At 34.7% G+C, this 21,185-nt stretch overlaps 1 protein-coding gene across 7 annotated transcripts in view; it reads right to left on the bottom strand.

Moving 5' to 3' along the window:
- Positions 1 to 21,185, bottom strand: part of LOC109050944 (receptor-type tyrosine-protein phosphatase zeta-like) — a 58,467-nt gene that overhangs the window by 18,543 nt on the left and 18,739 nt on the right. For 6 of the 7 annotated variants that reach the window (XM_042715509.1, XM_042715512.1, XM_042715511.1 and 3 more), the window contains 9 exons: positions 16,570 to 16,641; positions 9,079 to 9,258; positions 8,846 to 8,997; positions 8,375 to 8,470; positions 7,065 to 7,131; positions 6,430 to 6,587; positions 3,881 to 4,031; positions 941 to 1,125; positions 641 to 767 (listed from right to left, as the gene is read on the bottom strand). In XM_042715509.1, coding sequence (XP_042571443.1) covers positions 641 to 767; positions 941 to 1,125; positions 3,881 to 4,031; positions 6,430 to 6,587; positions 7,065 to 7,131; positions 8,375 to 8,470; positions 8,846 to 8,997; positions 9,079 to 9,258; positions 16,570 to 16,641 — 1,188 coding nt within the window. The remainder of the gene's footprint in view (positions 1 to 640; positions 768 to 940; positions 1,126 to 3,880; positions 4,032 to 6,429; positions 6,588 to 7,064; positions 7,132 to 8,374; positions 8,471 to 8,845; positions 8,998 to 9,078; positions 9,259 to 16,569; positions 16,642 to 21,185) is intronic. The other variant, XM_042715510.1, reaches the window with a different exon arrangement.

Here is a 21,185-nt window from a genome sequence, read left to right as displayed (position 1 = left end):
CCTTTATAGTTCAAATGAATGAAAACATTTAAATAAATATGAATAAATTAGATAAATAAAAAATAAAAATTATGTTAAAATATTCTACTGAAATTTCCAGCAATTTATTAAGTTGTTCTTAAATGTGCAATCAGTTTGTGTCAGCCTGATTTAACACATTATAGTACCGAACTTTAGTCTGAAAATGCAAATGCAAATACATTAACATAAATGTTTCTTGTTATGCAAATGCAAGTTTGTGTGTTGCTGAAATCCAAAATGTGTCAGAAAAATCCTTAATACCTGGAGAAAATTGTCCATTAGCACAAACTGTATGTTCAATAGGACACATGCTCTTACAAGGCATAGGTCAAGCATTCGGATCTATGTTTACATAATCACGTCCTGTGATCCAAATTCAGTCTAAGTTTCAGTCTAAAACCTGTAAAACACTCAAGGATTGTGTCCATTTCTTCATAAGTCTTAATGGACACGACACCATTTTCTGGACAAGGTAACTGGTTTGCAAAGGATCAGTCTACAGTCTGAAGCATTTGGTTTTTGTCTAACATTTGCAGTAAATCTGTAAAACTATGTGGGGCATGAGTGTTTTAAACTCATTCTCCACGGATGCGAGGGCGGCGGGCGCGATTGGTCTTACCAGGATCATCCAGGGGCATGTCCACTGTCAGCTGGTCACTCACTCTGCCATACAGACCGTTGGTGCACACGGCAACTACCTGCACCATGTAACTAGTGTTGGCCACCAGGTCCTGAATGATCGCCCCCTAGTAGTAAAAAACAACAACAAACTAAATGCATCACACTTGATTGTCAGAACCTGCGATGTTATCAAACTTCTAGAAGGTAAAACATGGAAAGGTGACCTTTAAATGTAGGCCTGATTTTCAAGATGTATTCATTAATATCTGATGTCTATGACAAAAAGTTTATGAATTACCACATCCTGGTCTCCATCAGTCAAGTACTCTGAGGCCGATTCATCATCGCCCTGGGCGGGCCGGTAGGTGACTGAGTATCTCCCTATGCTCGAGTCATATACAGCCCGCGGTCTCTCCCAGATCACAAGCATACTGGTGTGATTATGAGGGTTGGCTTGCACATTCTCTGGCTCGGAACTACAAACTATGTGACAGCAAACACACACAGACACATGCTATTAAAATTATTCACTCTGGAACTTTTCTTCCATTAAACAACAATGAACAGGAAATAATGATAAAAATCGTAATGATAACATGGTATCCATTTGTATCTCTACTGCATTTACTATGCAGTTGTTATTTATATTTAAAATATTTTTGTTTAATATAATTCCAAATGTACTTTATTCCTGCGATGCAAGATTTTTTATTATTTTTTTTGTTGTTATTTATATTTAAAATATCTGTTTTCTATTTTAATATAATTCCAAATGTACTTTATTCCTGCGATGTAAAGCTGAATTTTCAACATCATTACTCCAGTCTTCAGTGTCACATGATACTTCAGAAATCATTCTAATATGCTGATTTGCTGCTCAAGAAACATTTCTTATTATTATCTATGTTGAAAACAGTTGTGCCGCTTTTTGTGGAAACTGTGATACATTTTTTTCAGGATTCTTTGATGAAGAGAAAGTTCAAAAGAACAGCATTTATTTCAAATAGAAATCTTTTGTAATATTATAAATTAATTGAGTCAGATTATGGCAGATTAAAGCCTGGTTTAACATTGGTTTAGTTAAATCCACGGAATTTTCATCACTCTCAGAGTTCTCGGTAACAAAGCATACTGATGTGTAATGTTTTTGGTTAACACCGCCCGTCAACTTCAAACACAAGAGGGCAGAAAACACCCGCAGATGAAACCATCTGTCTACAATTGGGGTACTTAAAAGTGATTTCTAACCATATAGGGTACTTAAAGGGGTTTTAGTGTGTATCTGCAAATAATTTTGATAACCCTATAATAAAACAACAATCATTTAAAAAAATAGCCTTCATTTAAATTATTTTCTTACTATTTTGGTTTATTGTCAACTCATTTAGTGTAGAGTTTTGCATTGGTTCCATCCCATACTTCACTATGCTGATGTAATTCTATTTGGCAGTGAGCAGATGTGCATTTACAGGTCATGTCTTGCATTCATTTCAACCAACTTCTATGGCCTTTTATGATCAAAGTGCTAATTATTAAAACTGAAGTGACAAGTGACACGTACCACTTTCAATCAGCACAATGATGATAATACATAAAGAGAAAATTAAAGGCTAATTAAAAACACACACACAAACACTCCAAACACTCTGCATGTATGCTTTCAGTTGACACTAACATCAATTTTGGTATATTAGGTGTGGACAGTTTGAACTGAATCCAACCTGTGCAAGTGAGGGGGCAAACAGAAAGAGACAGTTTCCTAGCAACTCAAAACTGTTTTGATACGTGACCTAGAGAAAAAGAGAGAGCAAAAGAGACCGAATAGTGGTGAGTAAACATTATTAATACTGTGAGCACTGTGAAGGAGAGGTTAAGCAAATCGGGTTTGTCTGGCTGCTTTTGGCTTTGCATTCCCTTGTTCTGTTATTCTGAGATTCCACCAGTCACTCAGTATATATAGTAGGAAACTGCTAATCCAACAAAGAAGCTCAATAATCCAAACTGATAAGCGTAAATCTTGGTCCTGAAATCTTTTTCAGCATATTGCCACCCTCACATTTCAGATTTCCAAGGTTTAAATGAAGTCATAAGTAATCAGTCAGTCTTTACAAAGTAATAATGCAACATTAAGGTTGTAAATGACATTCCCCAGGCGCTGATTTAGGTTTAGACACATGTTGGAGCAAATCTATGTTTGAAAGGACACAAGTGGGACATTTTCCATTGCCGATGGCCCCTGTAAAAACAACTCCCACGTGCTAAACGTGCCAGTTCACCCTGTAGCAAAGGAATCTGAAATGGGGGCATCGATGTTTCACCAACGATCTGCCAAAGCAGATTGTCTGAGAGGAGAGCAAACCAGTTCGCATCTGTAAGTGGTTCTTTAAAATGAAAAGGTCAGAATGAGTAATCGATTTGTGAAAGATGAACACTATGCAACTCTGTAATCAAATTACACATAATTTCTGTAATCACATTACAGTCCTGTGCACCAATATTTTTAAAGAGGCACGATGACTAATATTATTGTCAAATATAAAAAAGTATATAAAAAAACATTACAGTCCTGTGCACCAATATTTTTAAAGAGGCACGATACTAATATTATTGTCAAATATAAAAAAGTATATATATATATATATATATATATATATATATATATATATATATATATATATATATATATACTTTTTTATGTAAAATATTAATTTGGAATAATTTAGACGTGTTCATTTTTAACTTGTTCATCTTAAATAATAATCTAGAAATTAAGCTTTAAAGAAGCACCAAAAATCCATTTGACTCCAAAAATCTTGTGGGTGACAATTTTATATATTTATCATTACAAATTCAATAATTAATTAACTAGCCTTTTGTTGGGTTTTTAAAATCTTACATCAGTTTATTAGTAATGATTTATATACAGTAGAACACCCGTGAAATGAGTGGGAATCATCCATAAATGGTCATGAAAGCATTGCGTTTGGCTAAAATTGGGCCAAATGTCTGTCTATATTTATAAATAGAAAGTAGGAAAATGTCTGGAGGGCTTTGTCATAAAAAATAGAAACCTTATTTAATTGAGAAGCAGTTGTTTGGGATTAGAATCATGTTGGAGGCTAATTGGATCCATGACCCTCATACTGCCTGACTGCTTTAAGACCTTAAGAAGGAATGTTTCCAGACACATGCTACCCTAGTTTGTTTATGCGTGTAAGTGTGTTTGTGAAGTACGTACTAGGAGTGTGGACCTCCTCGACGCCAGTGTAGGATGAGAAGACTTGTCCCATAAATTGCTCCTGCTGCTCTCTGTAGTTATTCTGCAGGTAGTCCATTAACATGACATATCCAGCCTGCTGCATGGTCATCACCTCACAGAACATCTCCAGCTGTGGACACATACGGTGATGCAGATTAGACCAACAAAACTGGAAACAACTGTTCCTGTGTTTTGAAGGGTTTAAAACAGAAAAGCAGCTAGCATTATTATCATATGAAATAAATACTCCTCATAATACCTTCTTTAGTCTGAGTGTTAAGTAGGCAATATCACACACATATAAGCGTAGTTGATCTGAATGTCCACCATGCTGATATTCAGATCAAGAGTATGATTGCAACTATGATATTGCTTCTATATAACAGTTTAACAAACAAGAAATTCCACTGTTTTCTATGTAAACTTGCACTAGACATGTGTTTGACGTTTCGCACACGCTGTTCTTAAAAAGTTAAACAAAAAAACTTGTCTTCGGGCAACACTCATTTGTGTTTCTGAATTAACCAGAGTTTTTGAATGAATTGGTTGAGTGAATGTTTTAATGACTTACTCATAAAGAGACAGACTTGTTCACTGCTGAATAAATCAATGTTACTGAACAAATTGGTTGAATGAATGATTCAGTGACTCACTCATAAAGACAGAGTTGTTCATTCCTGAATAAATCCAATTTGCATACCATCCACCCTAAATAATGTTCAAGATTATTATTGGTTGGATAGTATGCAAATTTGGATGCAGGTGGTTCTTAACACATATAGGTTGAGTGAATTATTCAGTGATTCTCTCATAAGTATAGACTTGTCTGTTCCTGAATTAATCTCTGTTTTTGAACAAATAGGTTGAGTGGATGATATAGTTTGCATACTATCCAATCTAAATAGCATTCAAGATTACTATTCTCAAATGCAATTTAGGGTGGACAGTATGCAAATTGGGGCCCAGATGCTTTTGAATGAACTGGTTAAGTGATTGATTCAGTGACTCACTCATAAACACAAAATTTCTATCAACTGTAATGTTGAAATGGCTAAATAAATGTTGAACTTGAACTTGAATAAAGACACTTACTTCGCTCCACCTACCGGCATATTGATGTTATCTGCAGAAAGACTCACTTAAAATCCCTACTACTAATACACAGACTAATAATATAGTTATAATAAATGTACTATAATTTAATTATATAAAGTATATATACATTAGCAAAGATGATGTAGCTTACAGGTGATGATAAACTGCTATGATATTATAAGGATTAAACCTACCTTCCTAAAACATAACTATTGGATCTCTATATAATCACAAAAACTACACACAGTACAAACACAGTGTAGCCCAGCGGCGAGACGTCCACTATTGTGTTCAGACATCAAAGCTGCTCTTTAATGTGCGTTTGTTACCTTGCGGTGAAACTCCTGCTTTCACCATGTGTTTCAACTGTAGCTTTTATCGACTTGCAAGTCACTCGAGGGCAACAGTCCCAGAATGAATGACACACAACACAAAAGCCGTGTTTAAGGATTTACAGTCTTTTGTGATGTGTAACTCTACGCTTGCTCCCTCTAATTCCATTTAATGACAGCTTGCTTTTAAATGCGTTGCATCCAATATTACAATAATCAAAAATGTTGTTGTTTTCCTCTTTTGGAGGGAGTCGGCTTCATTTTTGTGTGAACTACTATTTAGTGCCAAAAGCATGGCACAGCTAACTTATCATTGGACATAACTTAACAGATTTCTAAGAAATCAAATGCCAAATCCAATGTAAAAACATACACAGAAAACTGATCTACTGTCAACTTTAAGATTGATATTTACATGATCATGTTTGGGCATGTGTGCCATTTCTAGCTAATTGTTTTTAGTTCCTGAAAGAGTGTGTGTCACAGAGTCAGTGTTGCACAACAGATGACAAATAGATGCCACAGTTGCAATATGAGTCCAGATGGCCTCAGGGTTTTTTAGGTAGGAAAACAGCAGAATTCCTATTGGCGGTGAAGTTCCCCGGTTAGGTTTTGAATTATTCATTAAACTTGTACCACACAAAACAACGTAATTTTCATCATTTATGGGTGAATGTGTTTGTTGATATTAAGCAATTGTTATCAGCAGTGTTTTTTTGACCTCATCTTTCAATCTGTCAGCTTATGGAGCTCAATAACAGAGTCTGGAAATTGGAAATCAAATGGAAATTTTAATAATGTGCTGGCAACTCTTTTCCAAGCAGTTGTAATACAACTAAAAAAAATCAAAATAAAAGTATCAAAAAAGTAGTCAATATAAAGAAAGTTTGGACATATATCAAGATGCCTTCTGAAGAACTGGAATATGGTGCATGGACCAATTTAATGATGCTTTTGTGCCCTTTTTGAAGCTTAAAACCCTTAAATAATGACAGATTGTTCATTCTTGGGTGAACTGTCCTTTGAAATCTGTATATAACACATGCAAGTCCAGAAATATATGCTAGCAGGTCACTGCTCTGAAACTGTTCTTATACTGACCTGAACATCTGAGATGGTCACCGTGTTTTTAAAGATGATCCACTCCACGTTCTCAGAGCAGGGAGGGGTGGTCAGAGAGCCATTATAGATGAAGTACTTCTCTGTGGATTTGGGCAGGAGACCTTGCAGGGTGAAGGGTGAGACAGGGCCACTCTTTCCTGACCACAGAAAACAGGAATAGTTCAAATGAAAATTAAAACTGTGTCATCAATAAGTTTCATGTCATTCCAAACCTGTATGACTTTCTTTTTCTTCCGTGGAGAAAGGAATTTTAGTCAGCTCGTCAAAGAAAGCTACTTCATGACTTCAGAAGGACACAAATACAGATGTAAGAAATTAAGTCATAAATCGTATGCACAACTTTTATGGTGCTTTTCCCCATTTATTATAATTTTAATGGAAAAGACAAACATCTTCAGAATTTCTGCTTTTAAGTTTCACAGAAGAAAGTCACACAAGTCTGAGGGTGATTAAATTCTGACAGAATTTTCTTTTTTAGGTGAACTGTCACTTTAAGGGCCTTTGGACATGGACGAGCTTAAAGGGACCTCATGGAAAACAGGATTTTCCTATAATATTTTGCAAATGTGTAGAATATGACACTTTTAAATGTAGAATATGAAGACTGCACATACCATAACGGCTGACACTGTTGACTGCATCAATGATGGCCGTGTAGTTTTCATTATCCTCAGTATTTATCTTCAGATAGAACCATAAAAAAATAATATTTAGCAGCTGCTGCATAATAACAAAATACATGATACACAGCCAAAAGAATGTGGACACCTAAACACTGCACATTGTTGATAATTTCAAAGGTTTTTTATTTATTTATTTATTTATTTTTAATTATTTTTTAATTATTATAATGTTATTTTGCTCTTAAGACTACATGAAGTTTTTATCGAAAAATAAAAATGGATGACTCACATTTTAACCACATCTATCTGCTTTCAAAATATGACATGTTCATACAAGCCACACTCTCAAAACATGCAGCACTAAACTGACAAAACAACACAATATACACACAACTTCATGTTATTGCACATGAAGTGTACCAGAATATCCTCAGGGTGAAAGCCTACATATTACAAAGATTTAGCAACACATTATGGTTATGTCCTTTCAGTCTTTACCATCAAAACATCCGTGTAAAGATGAGGATTTCTGAAAATGCTCTGTACCTCAGGCTAAAAGCTGGGTGGGGGTGTGGTGAGGATTTGAAGCCTGTCTAAGATTATTAACTTGATGGAGTGAGGACATTCAATAAAGCAAGTAAGTATGTTATGAAGAAACAGCAACACCACAATTTACATATGCAAAAATTTCATTTGAATAGGATAATCTTGTACCACATTGATATAAAAATACAAAGAGGAAGAAAATATATTCCATTCTTTGTTATTAACATCATAAAGTGAATTAATCATTATGTCAAGGTTTCCCAAACTGGGCTTCGTAAAGGAACTGCAGGGGGTTAATGTGTTTAATGAAAAGTGAATCATTAAATTTTAATAAATCATTTTATATCATTAAATCATAAACAGGAAGACTTTCTGGGTGTATGTAAACAGTAAGCTATTTTAGAAAGGAACATTTAAAAGAGGAATAAGGGAGAATCAATAAATTATGAACAGTTTATTGCTATTGTGTGAAAATATGGAATCATGTAATCAATAAAAAAAGTAACTGTAGTCTGATTATGAGCATTTTTTAAATGAAATTCAATCCAGTTGCAAGTACTTCATTTTTGGAATCTGATTACATCATCCAGATTACATGTAATCAGTTACTACCCAGCTCTATGTCTCTCTCTCTCTCTCTCTCTCTCTCTCTCTCTCTCTCTCTCTCTCTCTCTCTCTCTCTCTCTCTATATATATATATATATATATATATATATATATATATATATATATATATATATAAAGCTGCCACTTACCTCAAACAGCACGGCCAACGCTGTGATCTTTCCTGCTGCTCTGAGAGCCTCATCGAGGCCACTGAAAGCATCTGGCTCATAACAGTATATCTGCATCTGCACCAGAAACAAACAATATCTAATCATTTGTATACAGTCACACTTGCAGTGAAAAATAAAAGATAATGTGCAGTCGGGAAATTTGAAAATAACCCCCCACTTTGTGATCAAGAAAATGACCAGCTGACTGTACATTATCCTGCTTATTAGGCAGTGAGTTAATGACTAATCAAATTAAAAATAATAATAAATAAATAAAATTAAATAAATATATTAAATAAAGAAATAAAATACAAAAAAATTAAATAAATAATTACATAAATAAACAGACATATAATAAAGATTAAATAAATTAGAAATAAATAAATACAAATAGACAAATGAATATAAATAAATAAATTGGAATTGACATTATTTTATTATGTGAAATACCTCCAGGGGGAATTTTTCATCGTTGAGACCGTGCTCCGACCCATCAGAGGAGGCATTGCACAGGCCCCAGTGGAAAGTGATGCGTCCCACCTTAAACTTGGACCTGAGACCCCCTCCACTCACAAAAAAATCTCCTCCCACATCAATGGCCACTGGAGACAACACATTACAGAAATTTTTCACCTCTGAAACAATGCACATCTACCAAATTGTAAATATACAGTTGTTCTCACCTGTTTTCCCATCATTCTTTACTGTAGTGGAGTCTGATGTCTTTTCCGCCCATCCATCTAATCTCAGCTTCTGGAATTGAATTTTGACCTGTGCCAGGCTCTCCTCGATGTTTATTGGTGATTGTTTGGCATTGTTGCAAGACGGGTATTTCTTAGCCCAGTTATTTTGGTTTAGAGTTCCTGTGGGAAATGGAGTTTAATTGGATTTAATTGGACACACAGGTGCATCATTACAAATGTAGTGGTTTTCTTCGGCGTTAATCCGAGTCCTCTCTCTGGAGGTCCCTACAGCACAAAAACAAAGCCCATGAACCAGGTCACCAGCAGTTCTAGGTCACTCCCATTAGCATATCAATAGCTGCATTACACCCCCAGCTAAGTCATAAACACTGGAATACAGTACAGTTGAGCCAAATACAGTAGAACATACACAATACATGAATGAAGAGATAAAAGCTATTGTTAGGCACAAACAAAGTGAAGTTTCCAAAACTCTGCTGGTATGGTATGGTAAAATCACCCTAATGCACAGTCTTAAGTGGATTATTGGTTGTTTTAAGCATTTAAAACCATATTATTATTATTATTATTATTCATTTTAAAAATGTCTATAAATATATACTATTTAATTTAATAGCCTAAATGTAAATTGGTTACAAATGATTTACATTTAAACTGTTGTGTATGAAATAAATAAATAAATACATTTTAGTTTAGAAAGTTTAAAATATTTATATAAAAAACCTAATTTTTTCCATCAAGTAAAAATAGCCTAAATGTAGACTGTTTATGGCTGATTTACAATTCAAATGATTTGTAAGAAGGAAGGGAAGAAAATCAATCAATCAATTAATCAATCAATCACAATTGCTGCCATGTGTCTCGAGTTTGAACTCCGTCACGTTAATTCTTTATCGTCTATTTTTTGGTTATTTGTTCATCAAGCCACTGTGCTAAATAAAAACCTTGGATTGTTTTGGTTGTTTTCTATGAGTTTGTGGATATGCTCGGCACTGGCAGTTTTTAGAGCCTGTCTATAGCTGGACATACTGTTTTTCCACACAATTCTAAAAACTTCCAAGTTAGTTTTTCTCCATTTGCGCTCAAGACTACGAGTTTTTTTTCTTGTGAGCGTGGGTATTACTGTTGTACCATGGCACAGTACGTTTTTCTCTAACCTTTTTCAATTTGATGGGGGCAACAGCTTCTAATGTATTAGAGAAGATAGTGCCCATGTTGCCAGTCATTTTGTCTAGTTCATGTGTATTTATGGGTACACAGAGCAGTTGAGATAAATCAGGCAGGTTATTTGCAAATCTGTCTTTGGTGGCTGGAACAATAGTTCTGCCTGGACGATAACGCAAAGCCATATAGTTATTATAATCAATACGCAGAATGCACGTTACAAGGAAATGGTCAGTAACATCATCACTTTGAGATACGATATCTATATCAATAAGATCGATTCCATGCGATATAAATAAATCTAGCGTATGATTAAAACGATGAGTGGGACTGGTGACATTTTGCTTTACTCCAAAACAGTTTAATAAGTCAGTAAACGCAAGTCCTAATGCATCATTTGTATTATCAACGTGAATGTTAAAATCTCCAAAAATTAGTGCTTTATCAGCGGTAACCAACAGGTCTGAGTGAAAATCTCCAAATTCTTTTAGGAATTCTGTATATGACCCTGGTGGTCTATACACAGTAGATAGAGCAAGAGATACAATAGATTTCTTTTGCATATCTGACAGTGTAACATTAAGCAGAAGTATTTCGAATGATTTAAACCTGTATCCTGTTTTCTGGGTAACATTGAGAATATCACTATATATTGTTGCAACACCTTATTAAGCCTCTTAAGAAACCACAACTAGATCCTAGTGAACTGGCAAATTACAGACCCATTTCAAATCTTCCATTTATGTCTAAAATTTTAGAAAAAATAGTGTCTGCTCAATTGTGCTCCCTCCTGCAAAAAAATTATCTCTATGAAGAATTTCAGTCGGGTTTCAGGCCCCATCATAGCACAGAAACTGCACTTGTTAAAATTACAAATAACTTGCTTCTTGCGTCAGACCAAGGCTGCATCTCATTGCTAGTTTTACTTGATCTTAGTGCTGCGTTCGACACCATAGATCATGACTAGATCGATTACAAAACTATATAGGTATTCAAGGGCAGGCTTTAATATGGTTTAGATCATACCTGTCCAATCGCTACCACTTTATTTAAATGGAGAGTCATCTCATTTATCACCAATAAAATATGGAGTGCCACAAGGATCTGTCCTAGGTCCTCTGCTATTTTCAATATACATGTTGCTCCTTGGTTATATTATTAGAAAATACGGGATTAGTTTCCACTGTTATGCTGATGATACTCAACTATATATCTCAACAAGACCAGATGAAACTTCTAAATTATGTAAGTTAACAGAGTGTGTTAAAAATGTAAAAGATTGGATGACCAATAACATTCTCCTATTAAATTCAGATAAGACAGAGATATTACTTATTGGACAAAAAAACAGTACACAGAATCTCATAGATTACAATTTGCAACTAGACGGATGTACTGTTACTTCCTCTACAGTCAAAAATTATATTAGACAGCAACTTGTCTTTTGAAAATCATATTTCCCATGTTACAAAACCAGCATTCTTCCATCCTAGAAACATTGCCAAGCTACGAAACGTTACCTGTTTCTGATGCAGAAAAGCTGGTTCATGCATTCATGACCTCTAGACTGGACTATTGTAATGCACTGCTAGGTGGTTGTCCTGCATTTTCAATAAACAAGATACAGGTAGTCCAAAATGCAGCGGCTAGATTCCTTACCAGGTCAAGAAAATATGATTATATTACCCCAATTTTACAGTTTCTGCACTGGCTACCTATTAAGTTCCGTATAAGTTACAAAATATTATTACTTACTTATAAGGCCCTTAATGGTTTAGCTCCTGCGTACCGAACTAGTCTTCTACCACGCTACAATCCATCTCGCTCCCTAAGGTCACAAAACGCTGGACTTTTGGTAGTACCTAGGGTAGCAAAGTCCACTAAAGGATGTAGAGCTTTTTCGCATTTGGCTCCCAAACTATGGAATAGCCTTCCTGATAATGTTCGGGGTTCAGACACACTTTCTCTGTTTAAATCTAGATTAAAAACACATCTCTTTGGCCAAGCATTCAAATAATGCATCTCATAATTTTGGACTGCAGTTATATCTGATCAAACTGTGCATTCTTATTCTTTAACTTGGGTTAAACTAATTAATTTTACTTGGCTGGAACAGCAGCTACACTAATTATGTCTCTATTTGTTTCTCTGTTTTGCCATGGGTCTGGATCCAGAACACCTGAGAAGAGATGATGCCAACCCCTCAGAGGACCTCAGATGATGCTAACCCTGAAACTACATACCAAACTTCCACATTTTGCTAAAATTATGATTGGATAATTGCTGTTAATAGTGTTAATCGTCTGTTTGTTTACATCTTTAATGGATTTTTCCGAACATTTCTGCCATATGCACATAAACTGACAGTCATCACTGATAAGCTACTACTAAATATTATAGAAACTTAATTTTCTGTAAAATTGCTTTGCAATGATTTGTATCGTAAAAAGCGCTATACAAATAAACTTGAATTGAATTGAATTGTTCTGGCAAATAACATATTTTTCAGCCTAAATGTACTTCCAGCTTTCCAGAATCATGTAAATCTTTAGTATCAAACCTCTCGTGAACATTTCCCTTTAACCACATAACAGCGCATAAAAAAAATGTAATATCAGTTTGTGACTATCCTTAAATTCAATGAAATAATAATAGACTTTATGAAGGTAAAACAGTAGCAAAACTCGAGAGCTTGTTGATTTGAATGTGAGAACTTGTTTAATAAAATGAGTTTTGCTATATGAGCAAATATAGCTATTAAATACTGCTATTTAATATATGAGTTTCACTACAGGAATATCGCAAAAAGGATTAGCAAAAGTCAATTTGTGTCAGTCATTTTGTTGATATGAATGTCATTTTACATATTTGTAACTATTAATCTGCAATTTCGAATTCAAAATATGTTTGTTTGTTTTTTTTATTGTATGTGTGTGCAAATCGAAAGATTCAGCTTTTTACATCAGAGTGTTAATTTCAACTTACAAATACAAATATTATTATGATAAGTTCTCACATTCAAATCAACAAGCTCTCGAGTTTTGATACCATTTTACCTTCATAGACTTTGTGTTGATGGTTTGTGACATGTCCCTCCATGGCTTCAGTGAACAGGGATAACTGGACGCCTGACAAGCTGCAGCAAGTGCAAATCAGAGGAAAATGCCAGTTAAATGTTTTCAAGTCTTCCTTACTTAGCACTGTCACTTCTCTCCTTCCTCAGCGAAGGACTATAGAGAGAACACAGTACAAACACTCAAAGCTGTCATGTTTCGTTTGAATATGTCTGTATTTGTGTCCTTCTGTTTTTCTGTTCTTTTTAAGAGGATTTTGAGTAATCTGAAGAAATGAAAGGATATGGAGAAAAATAACAGAAGCTGATTTAAAACCACATTTCTCTGTAAAACAATGTACAAAAATCTAAACTTGGCATAAATAAACATTTCTCTTTTACAGACACAGCAAAGGCCAAGTAACAAACACCATGTATGTTCTGTAGAGAACAGCTCATGTTGAACTCCAAATACAAAGCACAACCACCTAATAAATGTGGCTCTCAGGAATTGGTGCCATTTAGAATATCAGTCAGTTTGTATGTTACCATTACATCACCACCAGAATCAAACGAAAAACTGTTATATGCATTCGTTATGCTGTGATATTTCCTCTCTTTCGAAGATAATAGTTTGATGTCTGGCATGAGTGACCCAATAAATATAAAGTCAAAATGTGTATACATACTATAATTTATTTATAGATTACAACATTACATTCCCAGTACATTTACAAGGTAACAGGTTATTGAAACAAAACATGTTTTCAAAATGTGTTATATATACATAGAGAGAGAGAGAGAGAGAGAGAGAGAGAGAGAGAGAGAACAGTGCCTGTTGTGCTAGAAAACCTCTGATATATTTAAACTGCAATTATTTTATAGAGTTAAATCTACTAAAAATTTACTTTGTTATCAATTCAAATTATAATTAAATAAATTCCAAACCTACTGTGACCGGGTTCAAATAATATTGCACTTTAGGGTTATTAACAGTAACAACTGGTACTCTGCAAATCTAGTGGTCAGATGGAGGTCCCACAATGTCTAAAGCCTGGTGATTTGTGCCTGAGGTACAGAAACAACATTCATATATGGGGCCTTATTTTAACGATCTAAGCGCATGGTCTAAAGTGCACGGCGCAGGTGCACTCAGGGTGTGTCTAAATCAACTTTTGCTAGTTTAAAAAACGGTTGGCAAATGATCTTAACCAGTTGTCCCTATTCTCTTAATGAGTAATGGTTGTTTTTTTGGGCGTAACGTTCAATAAACCAATCAGAGTCTCATCTCCCATCCCCTTTAAAAGCCAGTTGCGCTCACGCCATGGCGGGTTCGCTATTTACATGGTGGAATGTAATTTTAAAGTATATTTCAGTTATCCACACTCATATAGAAATATGCCTTTCCATTTATGATGTCAGACCTAGCTTTCAGTGATTGATTATCATGTTTCAGAATTATTTAGACAACATGAGTGATATGAAAAAAGGGGTCAGTAAGGAGGAGGGGCTACAGTATTCTGGATAAAGCTGATGAACAATGTCCCATCTGCATGACCAACCTCCTGCCTGCAGTCCGGACACTATAATGCCCGCTTTCTTGTGCCAACCTCCAATAACACCCAGATCTGGTTTATTGTGATGGGTCAAAGACAAGAGGTTTGAGGAGACTGAGAAAGTCTTTCCTAGACTAAACACCTTTGCTCTGAAACTCTGAGCAACAGGCTGAAGATTCAGATCATTTTTTGAATCATTTTACAAAGGAATGATCTGTAAATCATAGAGATCAGAAGCTAAATATCAAAAGTGCATAATAATAAGGGGAATATCAAATCTGGCCTACTTTCAATAACAAAGCGAGACAGGGGAATTCTCCATTCTGCTAGAAATGGAAAAGAGCTGGAGATGAAAAGACGAGAGATACAAAATGTGTCACTGATGTTGTTTGATTTGATACTTCAACTCTTCCCAAACTTCAAGGGGCCATATGATAAAAAACCAGATTTTTCCTGCTCCCCAGCTAACAAAATTATGCTCTAAGAAGGTTTTGCCAACATTCCCATTAAGTTATTAAATGCTATTTCTGAATACTCTGAACATTCAAAACGTCTATTTTTTTGTTTTTTTTTTAATTTAGAAAATGTTAATGGAACATTTTATCACTTTGCAAACATTATGGGAATGTAACTTTTAATGTTCTCTGAACCATCTAAATCTAGTAAGTAGTAGCATTTAAAAAAAAGTCAGTTGGGCGTCCAACTAAATATTTAAGAAAAACATTCCATGAATGAATTTTTGTGGTAATGTTTTGGGAATGTTATTAAAAACCAACATTCTATTACAGTTACTGGAAGAATGTTTGTTCATAACGTAGAGAGAACCTTACGGGAAAGTTACGAAGCATTCTCTATTAGCTGGGTTTTGATGTGCTGTAAAGATATAGGTTACTCTAATGCAAAACTCCTTCCTCAATGCATGAAAACTAAAATGCTAAAATGCTACACGCTAATCGTTTACAAATGGTCATTGTATTGACATCACAACCTTCAACACACTAAACTACAACCCTCCAGATTTACAGAGACTTGCCCTGGGTGTGTTCACTCATTTCAAAGGCGATCACGACGGGTCATTTGCATAAAGTCTTAAAGATGTGTCATCAAGAACAGCCTAAACAAGATCAGAGAAAGTCCTGAAAATTATGTAAAACTAAATAACTACAACAAAAAGTGTACAATATGCCCCATAAAGTGTCTAAAAATTCATAAATCGTCTCTAAGATTATACTTTCAAACACTATATTATAAAGACACTTAAACTGTCATATTGCTATTCTGATTGAAACCGGCTTTCGATGGAAATACTGGGATTAGTCAGCTTCAGCAGAGATGAACAACACAACGGAGCCACAACTTGGAGTCATACTGCATGAAAGCCCAAACTCGCCCTCTTAACTTTGACATGCACTGTCTAGGCGAGATCAGACAGGACCTGTAATTTAGGCCACATTTACCCTGAAAGCCCAGTTAGATACAGATGAGTTTAATCTGTAGCGTTAAAACCCGCATGGTTAGACAAAGATAAAAACCTAAACCTGAGCTGGCATGGGGGAAAGATGCCACCAGTGCTTCAGTTCAAAATGTGCATCTTTAGAAATTCTGACAGGCCCTTTACACAAACTGAAGTCTAATTGCTATGATTACTATGCAGAGATAATAAACACAATGTAAGTACAGTTAGAATTCAACACTCACCCGCATACGACCACTCAATGTTATCTGAGAGTTTTTTCTGTGATCTGTATCCATATGCTTCTGATACATCTGCTGAAAAAGAAAAACAAATATCAGTTTATTCCATCAAAATGAATAAATATGTTTCCTCAATAAAAACGTTTAACTGAATAAAAATTGTCAAAAGAGCTACTTTGCATTTTTCATTACAAATTATATTATCAGTAAAACAATTTGAATTTTTTCAAACCGTTTTCATAATACGCCTTTTGCATTAGAGGAAAAAAGACTGGGTGATTATATTTTTTCAAACCGTTTTCATAATACGCATTGTTTCAAAGCAGCTTGTAATGCATTTAGCGGAAAAGAGCTGGATGATAGTATAGAGCTAAAACTCCTCTTTAATCTACTTAAAACCTCTAAAACTCCTCTTTAATCTACTTAAAACCTCATGCATCAGTATATTTTAAATTGGGCCACATTTTTCAAAAATTGGCTTGCAAATATTATTTAAAATCAGCTATAAAGCAGGATGGTTGTTTCAAAAAGAGAGATCCATCTTTAAAATTCCTCTTGCAGAAGCTAAATCATGCCATGACCTGCTGTGACCTGCCGTCAAAAAGTCCTGTGAATGACGTCTTTGGATTTGATCCAGTATTAATGGTTTGACAGTTAGGTTGTAATCCACCACAGAAATCTTTTAGGAAAGTGACAGTGCCAAAATCAAATGGCATAATTATTTTATTAAAGTAATTATGCATCAGATTGTAAAAAAAAAAAAAAAAAAAAATATGGAAATAATAGAGAATGTGAGTTCAGGAGTTGAGCAGAAAGGCAACCTCTATTATACTCTTTGTTCAGTCTTTTGCCTGGTGGTTTCATTCACTTGGCTTAAAAAAAGTATCTTTTATTGTGAGAAGGTCATCACCCAGGACTTTAAGGTCATGTGGTAAAAGTTCATCCGTAAAGTTCTTCCTCATAATCACCCCACTCTTTAAAAACGTTGGTCTCCTGCTGATCAGCAAACTTTGGTCATTTTTGCCTTTTTCACTTTTAAACATAATGTCCTCCAATATAGAAGACAGATTAAATCAATCCTTGACAAAATAATACATGATTCATTCAGTCCCACAATTTACTTTTATTTATCTGTGAAATCCTATTTGACTGTCAAAAGAATTCATATTTAAATGTAATACTTAGAAAAAAAAATTGCACTGAAAAGAAAAAAAGCTAATTTTTCATTACTTACTATATTTATTCCCAATCTTTGTGACTTTCTTATTATGTTAAACAAAAAAATAGATTATTTTTCATTTTTCTATTTGTGTTCCTTAAATGTCATATGGGTTTAGAATATGAATTTACTTTTTGAATGAACTTTGTATTCCTTTAATCCTCCAAAACTGACTTCTAGTAAATAAAGAGAAACAGATGCAGTGGAAGAGGCATATAAACTCTAAAAGCCTTCTGCTGATGCTCTAATTAGCACATAATTAGCCTGCATGCCTATTGCATGTGGGTCGGACCTCTGATCCATAACTGTCCATAACTCAATCTGTGTCATTTCAGTCTCATCACTGCAGACTGACCAACAAAAACAGAACAAAATTGACAGATAGGATGTCATAGGAAAGCAGAGAATTAAAACATAGACAGAGACTTTGTCTTTTTCTGACAGAGCTGGTTAACTCTAAAATGTGCATCCAATTACCTTGATCAGCCTGAAAGAAAAAGAGTGATTTGAACTAAACAAGCAATATCGATGACCATTGTATCATAATAAAAATGATGAAAATATGTCCTCTGCGTTTTCAGTTCATATAAACTCCATATAAAAGGCATAATTCTAAATATGAAATGGTGTAGACTTTATATTATTATATTATTATTATTATTTTATATTATTATGACATTATATTAAAACCATCTTAGAAAATCATTTTATTTTATTTTATTTTATTTTATTTTAAAAATGATTATTTCTTATGTTAATACCAATTTTATTTTATTTTAGATCATTTTATGTCATTTAAAATGAATTTTCATTTAAAATAAAACTAATGTAAAATTAAATAAAAAAAAATAATTAAATTAAATTAAATAAACAATTTATAATGATTAGTAATAATGTCAAGATGTTAATAAATACTTCCCATCAGTTTTTATGGGATAAAAAATAAATAAATAAATAAAAGCATTTCTTGAGAATGACCCTGTTGTCAGATTTGAACAATGTCAACAACCATTTCACAGGTTTCGGTTTTTCCCCATCCAAATAAATAGGAGCTGAATTGCCAAGCACAGAAAACACCTATCATGGGATAGTGACCACGATGGCCATCGAGAGAAGTGACTTACCTTTAAGACATTTTGTTACTGCTCACTGTTTAGTTCTAGGACTGATAAGAAAATCTATTAAGCTGTCAACAAGTTAAACTAAGTTAAACCACACAATCCCTCCATTCCTTTTAAGCCAACATTGTTTTTGGTTCCAACAGTCTACTGCCAAACTCAACCATGTTAATGCTTTTAAAAGATGAAAGAAACCTCCCTAAAGAGGGCCCTGTCCCTTGGGAGAAAGGCCACAATACAAGCAACAATGGCTGTGACATGAAACACCTTTACACCTTTAGCTGGGATACACTACACTGAATGAGTTTGCTGAGGGAAACTGCCTGCCTATTCACTAGCAACAGAAGTAAAGTCTTGGCTCATCTTTCTGTTAGCTTTTGTCTGTCTGTCTACACATTGGTTTTGATCCTTTCAAGATGGTCTGTGCACCTGTTAGGCCATACTAACGTCTACACACTTTCACAGTGTATCAGAGCATCACGTCTAGTCATACATGCTAATTATAGCTCACCCAGGGTAGCTTTTCTGAGCTAATTTAGCACACTCAGGGAGTATTGACAACAATGAAGTGTATTTTGTTTCTTTAGATTACCCTAACAAAATACCCTGACAATGTCTGCCAAAATACAATTAATAGAGTTACTGACATTGTTGTGTAACTATTTCTTGCATTGTGAAAAAGAAATACTTTTAAAGATTACTTTTAAAAAGAACACTTTTCACTGAAATAGTTTACTCTATGTGAATTAATGTAAAATATTTTTGAGCACATTATTGCATCTTATTTTTGATTATCTGAAAATGTATTATTAAAAAAAAATGGTGAATGTACCTTCAGTTAGCAATCTTGTTAGCATAGTGCTAACTAATTTAGAAAAGGACTGAATTGAATAGTTACTAGCACACTGCTCTTACTATTTCTGCCAGTTCAACCCTTATGAAAATTAACCATGTTTTATTATAATAAAAGTAAACCATGTGTTCCAGTTTTTTTTAGCAGGGTAGGAACCATCTTATAGAAATCATGGCAGAAATGGTAGCATGCTAGTTTGCTTTTCCAAATTCACCCAAGCTCTTCTGTTTCAAACAGATCTCTGTCTCTATCAGTGCCAAAAAACTTTATTTTTGGGTGAACTGTCCCTTTAAGTAAAAGAAACGGTTATAGACATTAGTATTACATTTATTTACAGGAATTCAATAGTGTAATTTGAACGGGAAAATAAAAAATTATCTAGTTAATAAGAGCAAGCTCACAGTGATCAATATAACAAGATAACAGCTACAACATTATCAAGTGTTTGTATTTGATCCTAAGGCTGCAAGGAACTGTTCTGAAACTTGAGCCACCCTGAAAACCACAAAGGTGAGAATGACAAAGGAAAATAAATTATGAACAAGCTCTGAAGTCAGTGGAGAGGCGGCCATACACTCGCTCCTCCCCACTGAACTGTGCCCATGTCCGTTCTCATGGTCTGGCCCATTCACCGTATCATTGCAAACACAACAATGAGATCAGTGGCTCAGCCATGAGAGCCACGGCGGGACTGCAGGTCCATGCACTGTAATGCCTTGCTGCCTGCCTGATTGTTTTTGTCTGACAGGACCCATATTCCCTTTCACCCAATCAACAGCTCTCATGTGAGCCAAGAGCTTTACACATGGGCTTGATTTCCTGTTACATGATGTAACAGAGAGTGAATGAAATATAACAAGGACCTGTTGCATTCTATACAATGAGGCAAGAAGGTGTAGTTACTCTCTACTATCCTCAAACGTAGTGGAGTTTAGCAGACATTTCGCTAATGAAATTCAATAGCTTTTAAGCTTATATGAAGCTGTAATCATACAATATGGTGGTTCTTATAAACAACTTACATTTCATTTTTACAAATTAGTATGAGGCAACGAAAGGTGGTGTCCAGATGTAACAGTGTTAAAGAAGATGTGCTGTTCAGATCTAGAAACACTCTTCATTACCTGAAAGCCGTTTTGCTCATTCATTCTCATTAGTGTTTACATTCCTCCACAAGCGCACGTGAGCTTAGCTTTACAGAAACTCGCTGATCAGATCATAGAGACTGAACAACAACACCCAGACTCTGTTTTAATCATTCTTGGGGATTTTAATAAAGCAAATCTCCATGGCCGCGGGAAGTGGGGGTGCTGGGGGTGCTGCAGCACCCCCTAGTGACGAGAGGGAGATTTAAAAAAAAAAAATGTAGGCCTATTAAAATATTTTGCACAATTTATAAATTCCTTATGAATATTTTAGAAAATGATTT

This window comes from Cyprinus carpio, chromosome A25, assembly GCF_018340385.1.
Source record: "Cyprinus carpio isolate SPL01 chromosome A25, ASM1834038v1, whole genome shotgun sequence".
Lineage (NCBI taxonomy): Eukaryota > Metazoa > Chordata > Actinopteri > Cypriniformes > Cyprinidae > Cyprinus > Cyprinus carpio.
Note: the sequence above shows the minus strand (reverse complement) of the source record. Positions and strands in the feature narration are given on the sequence as shown.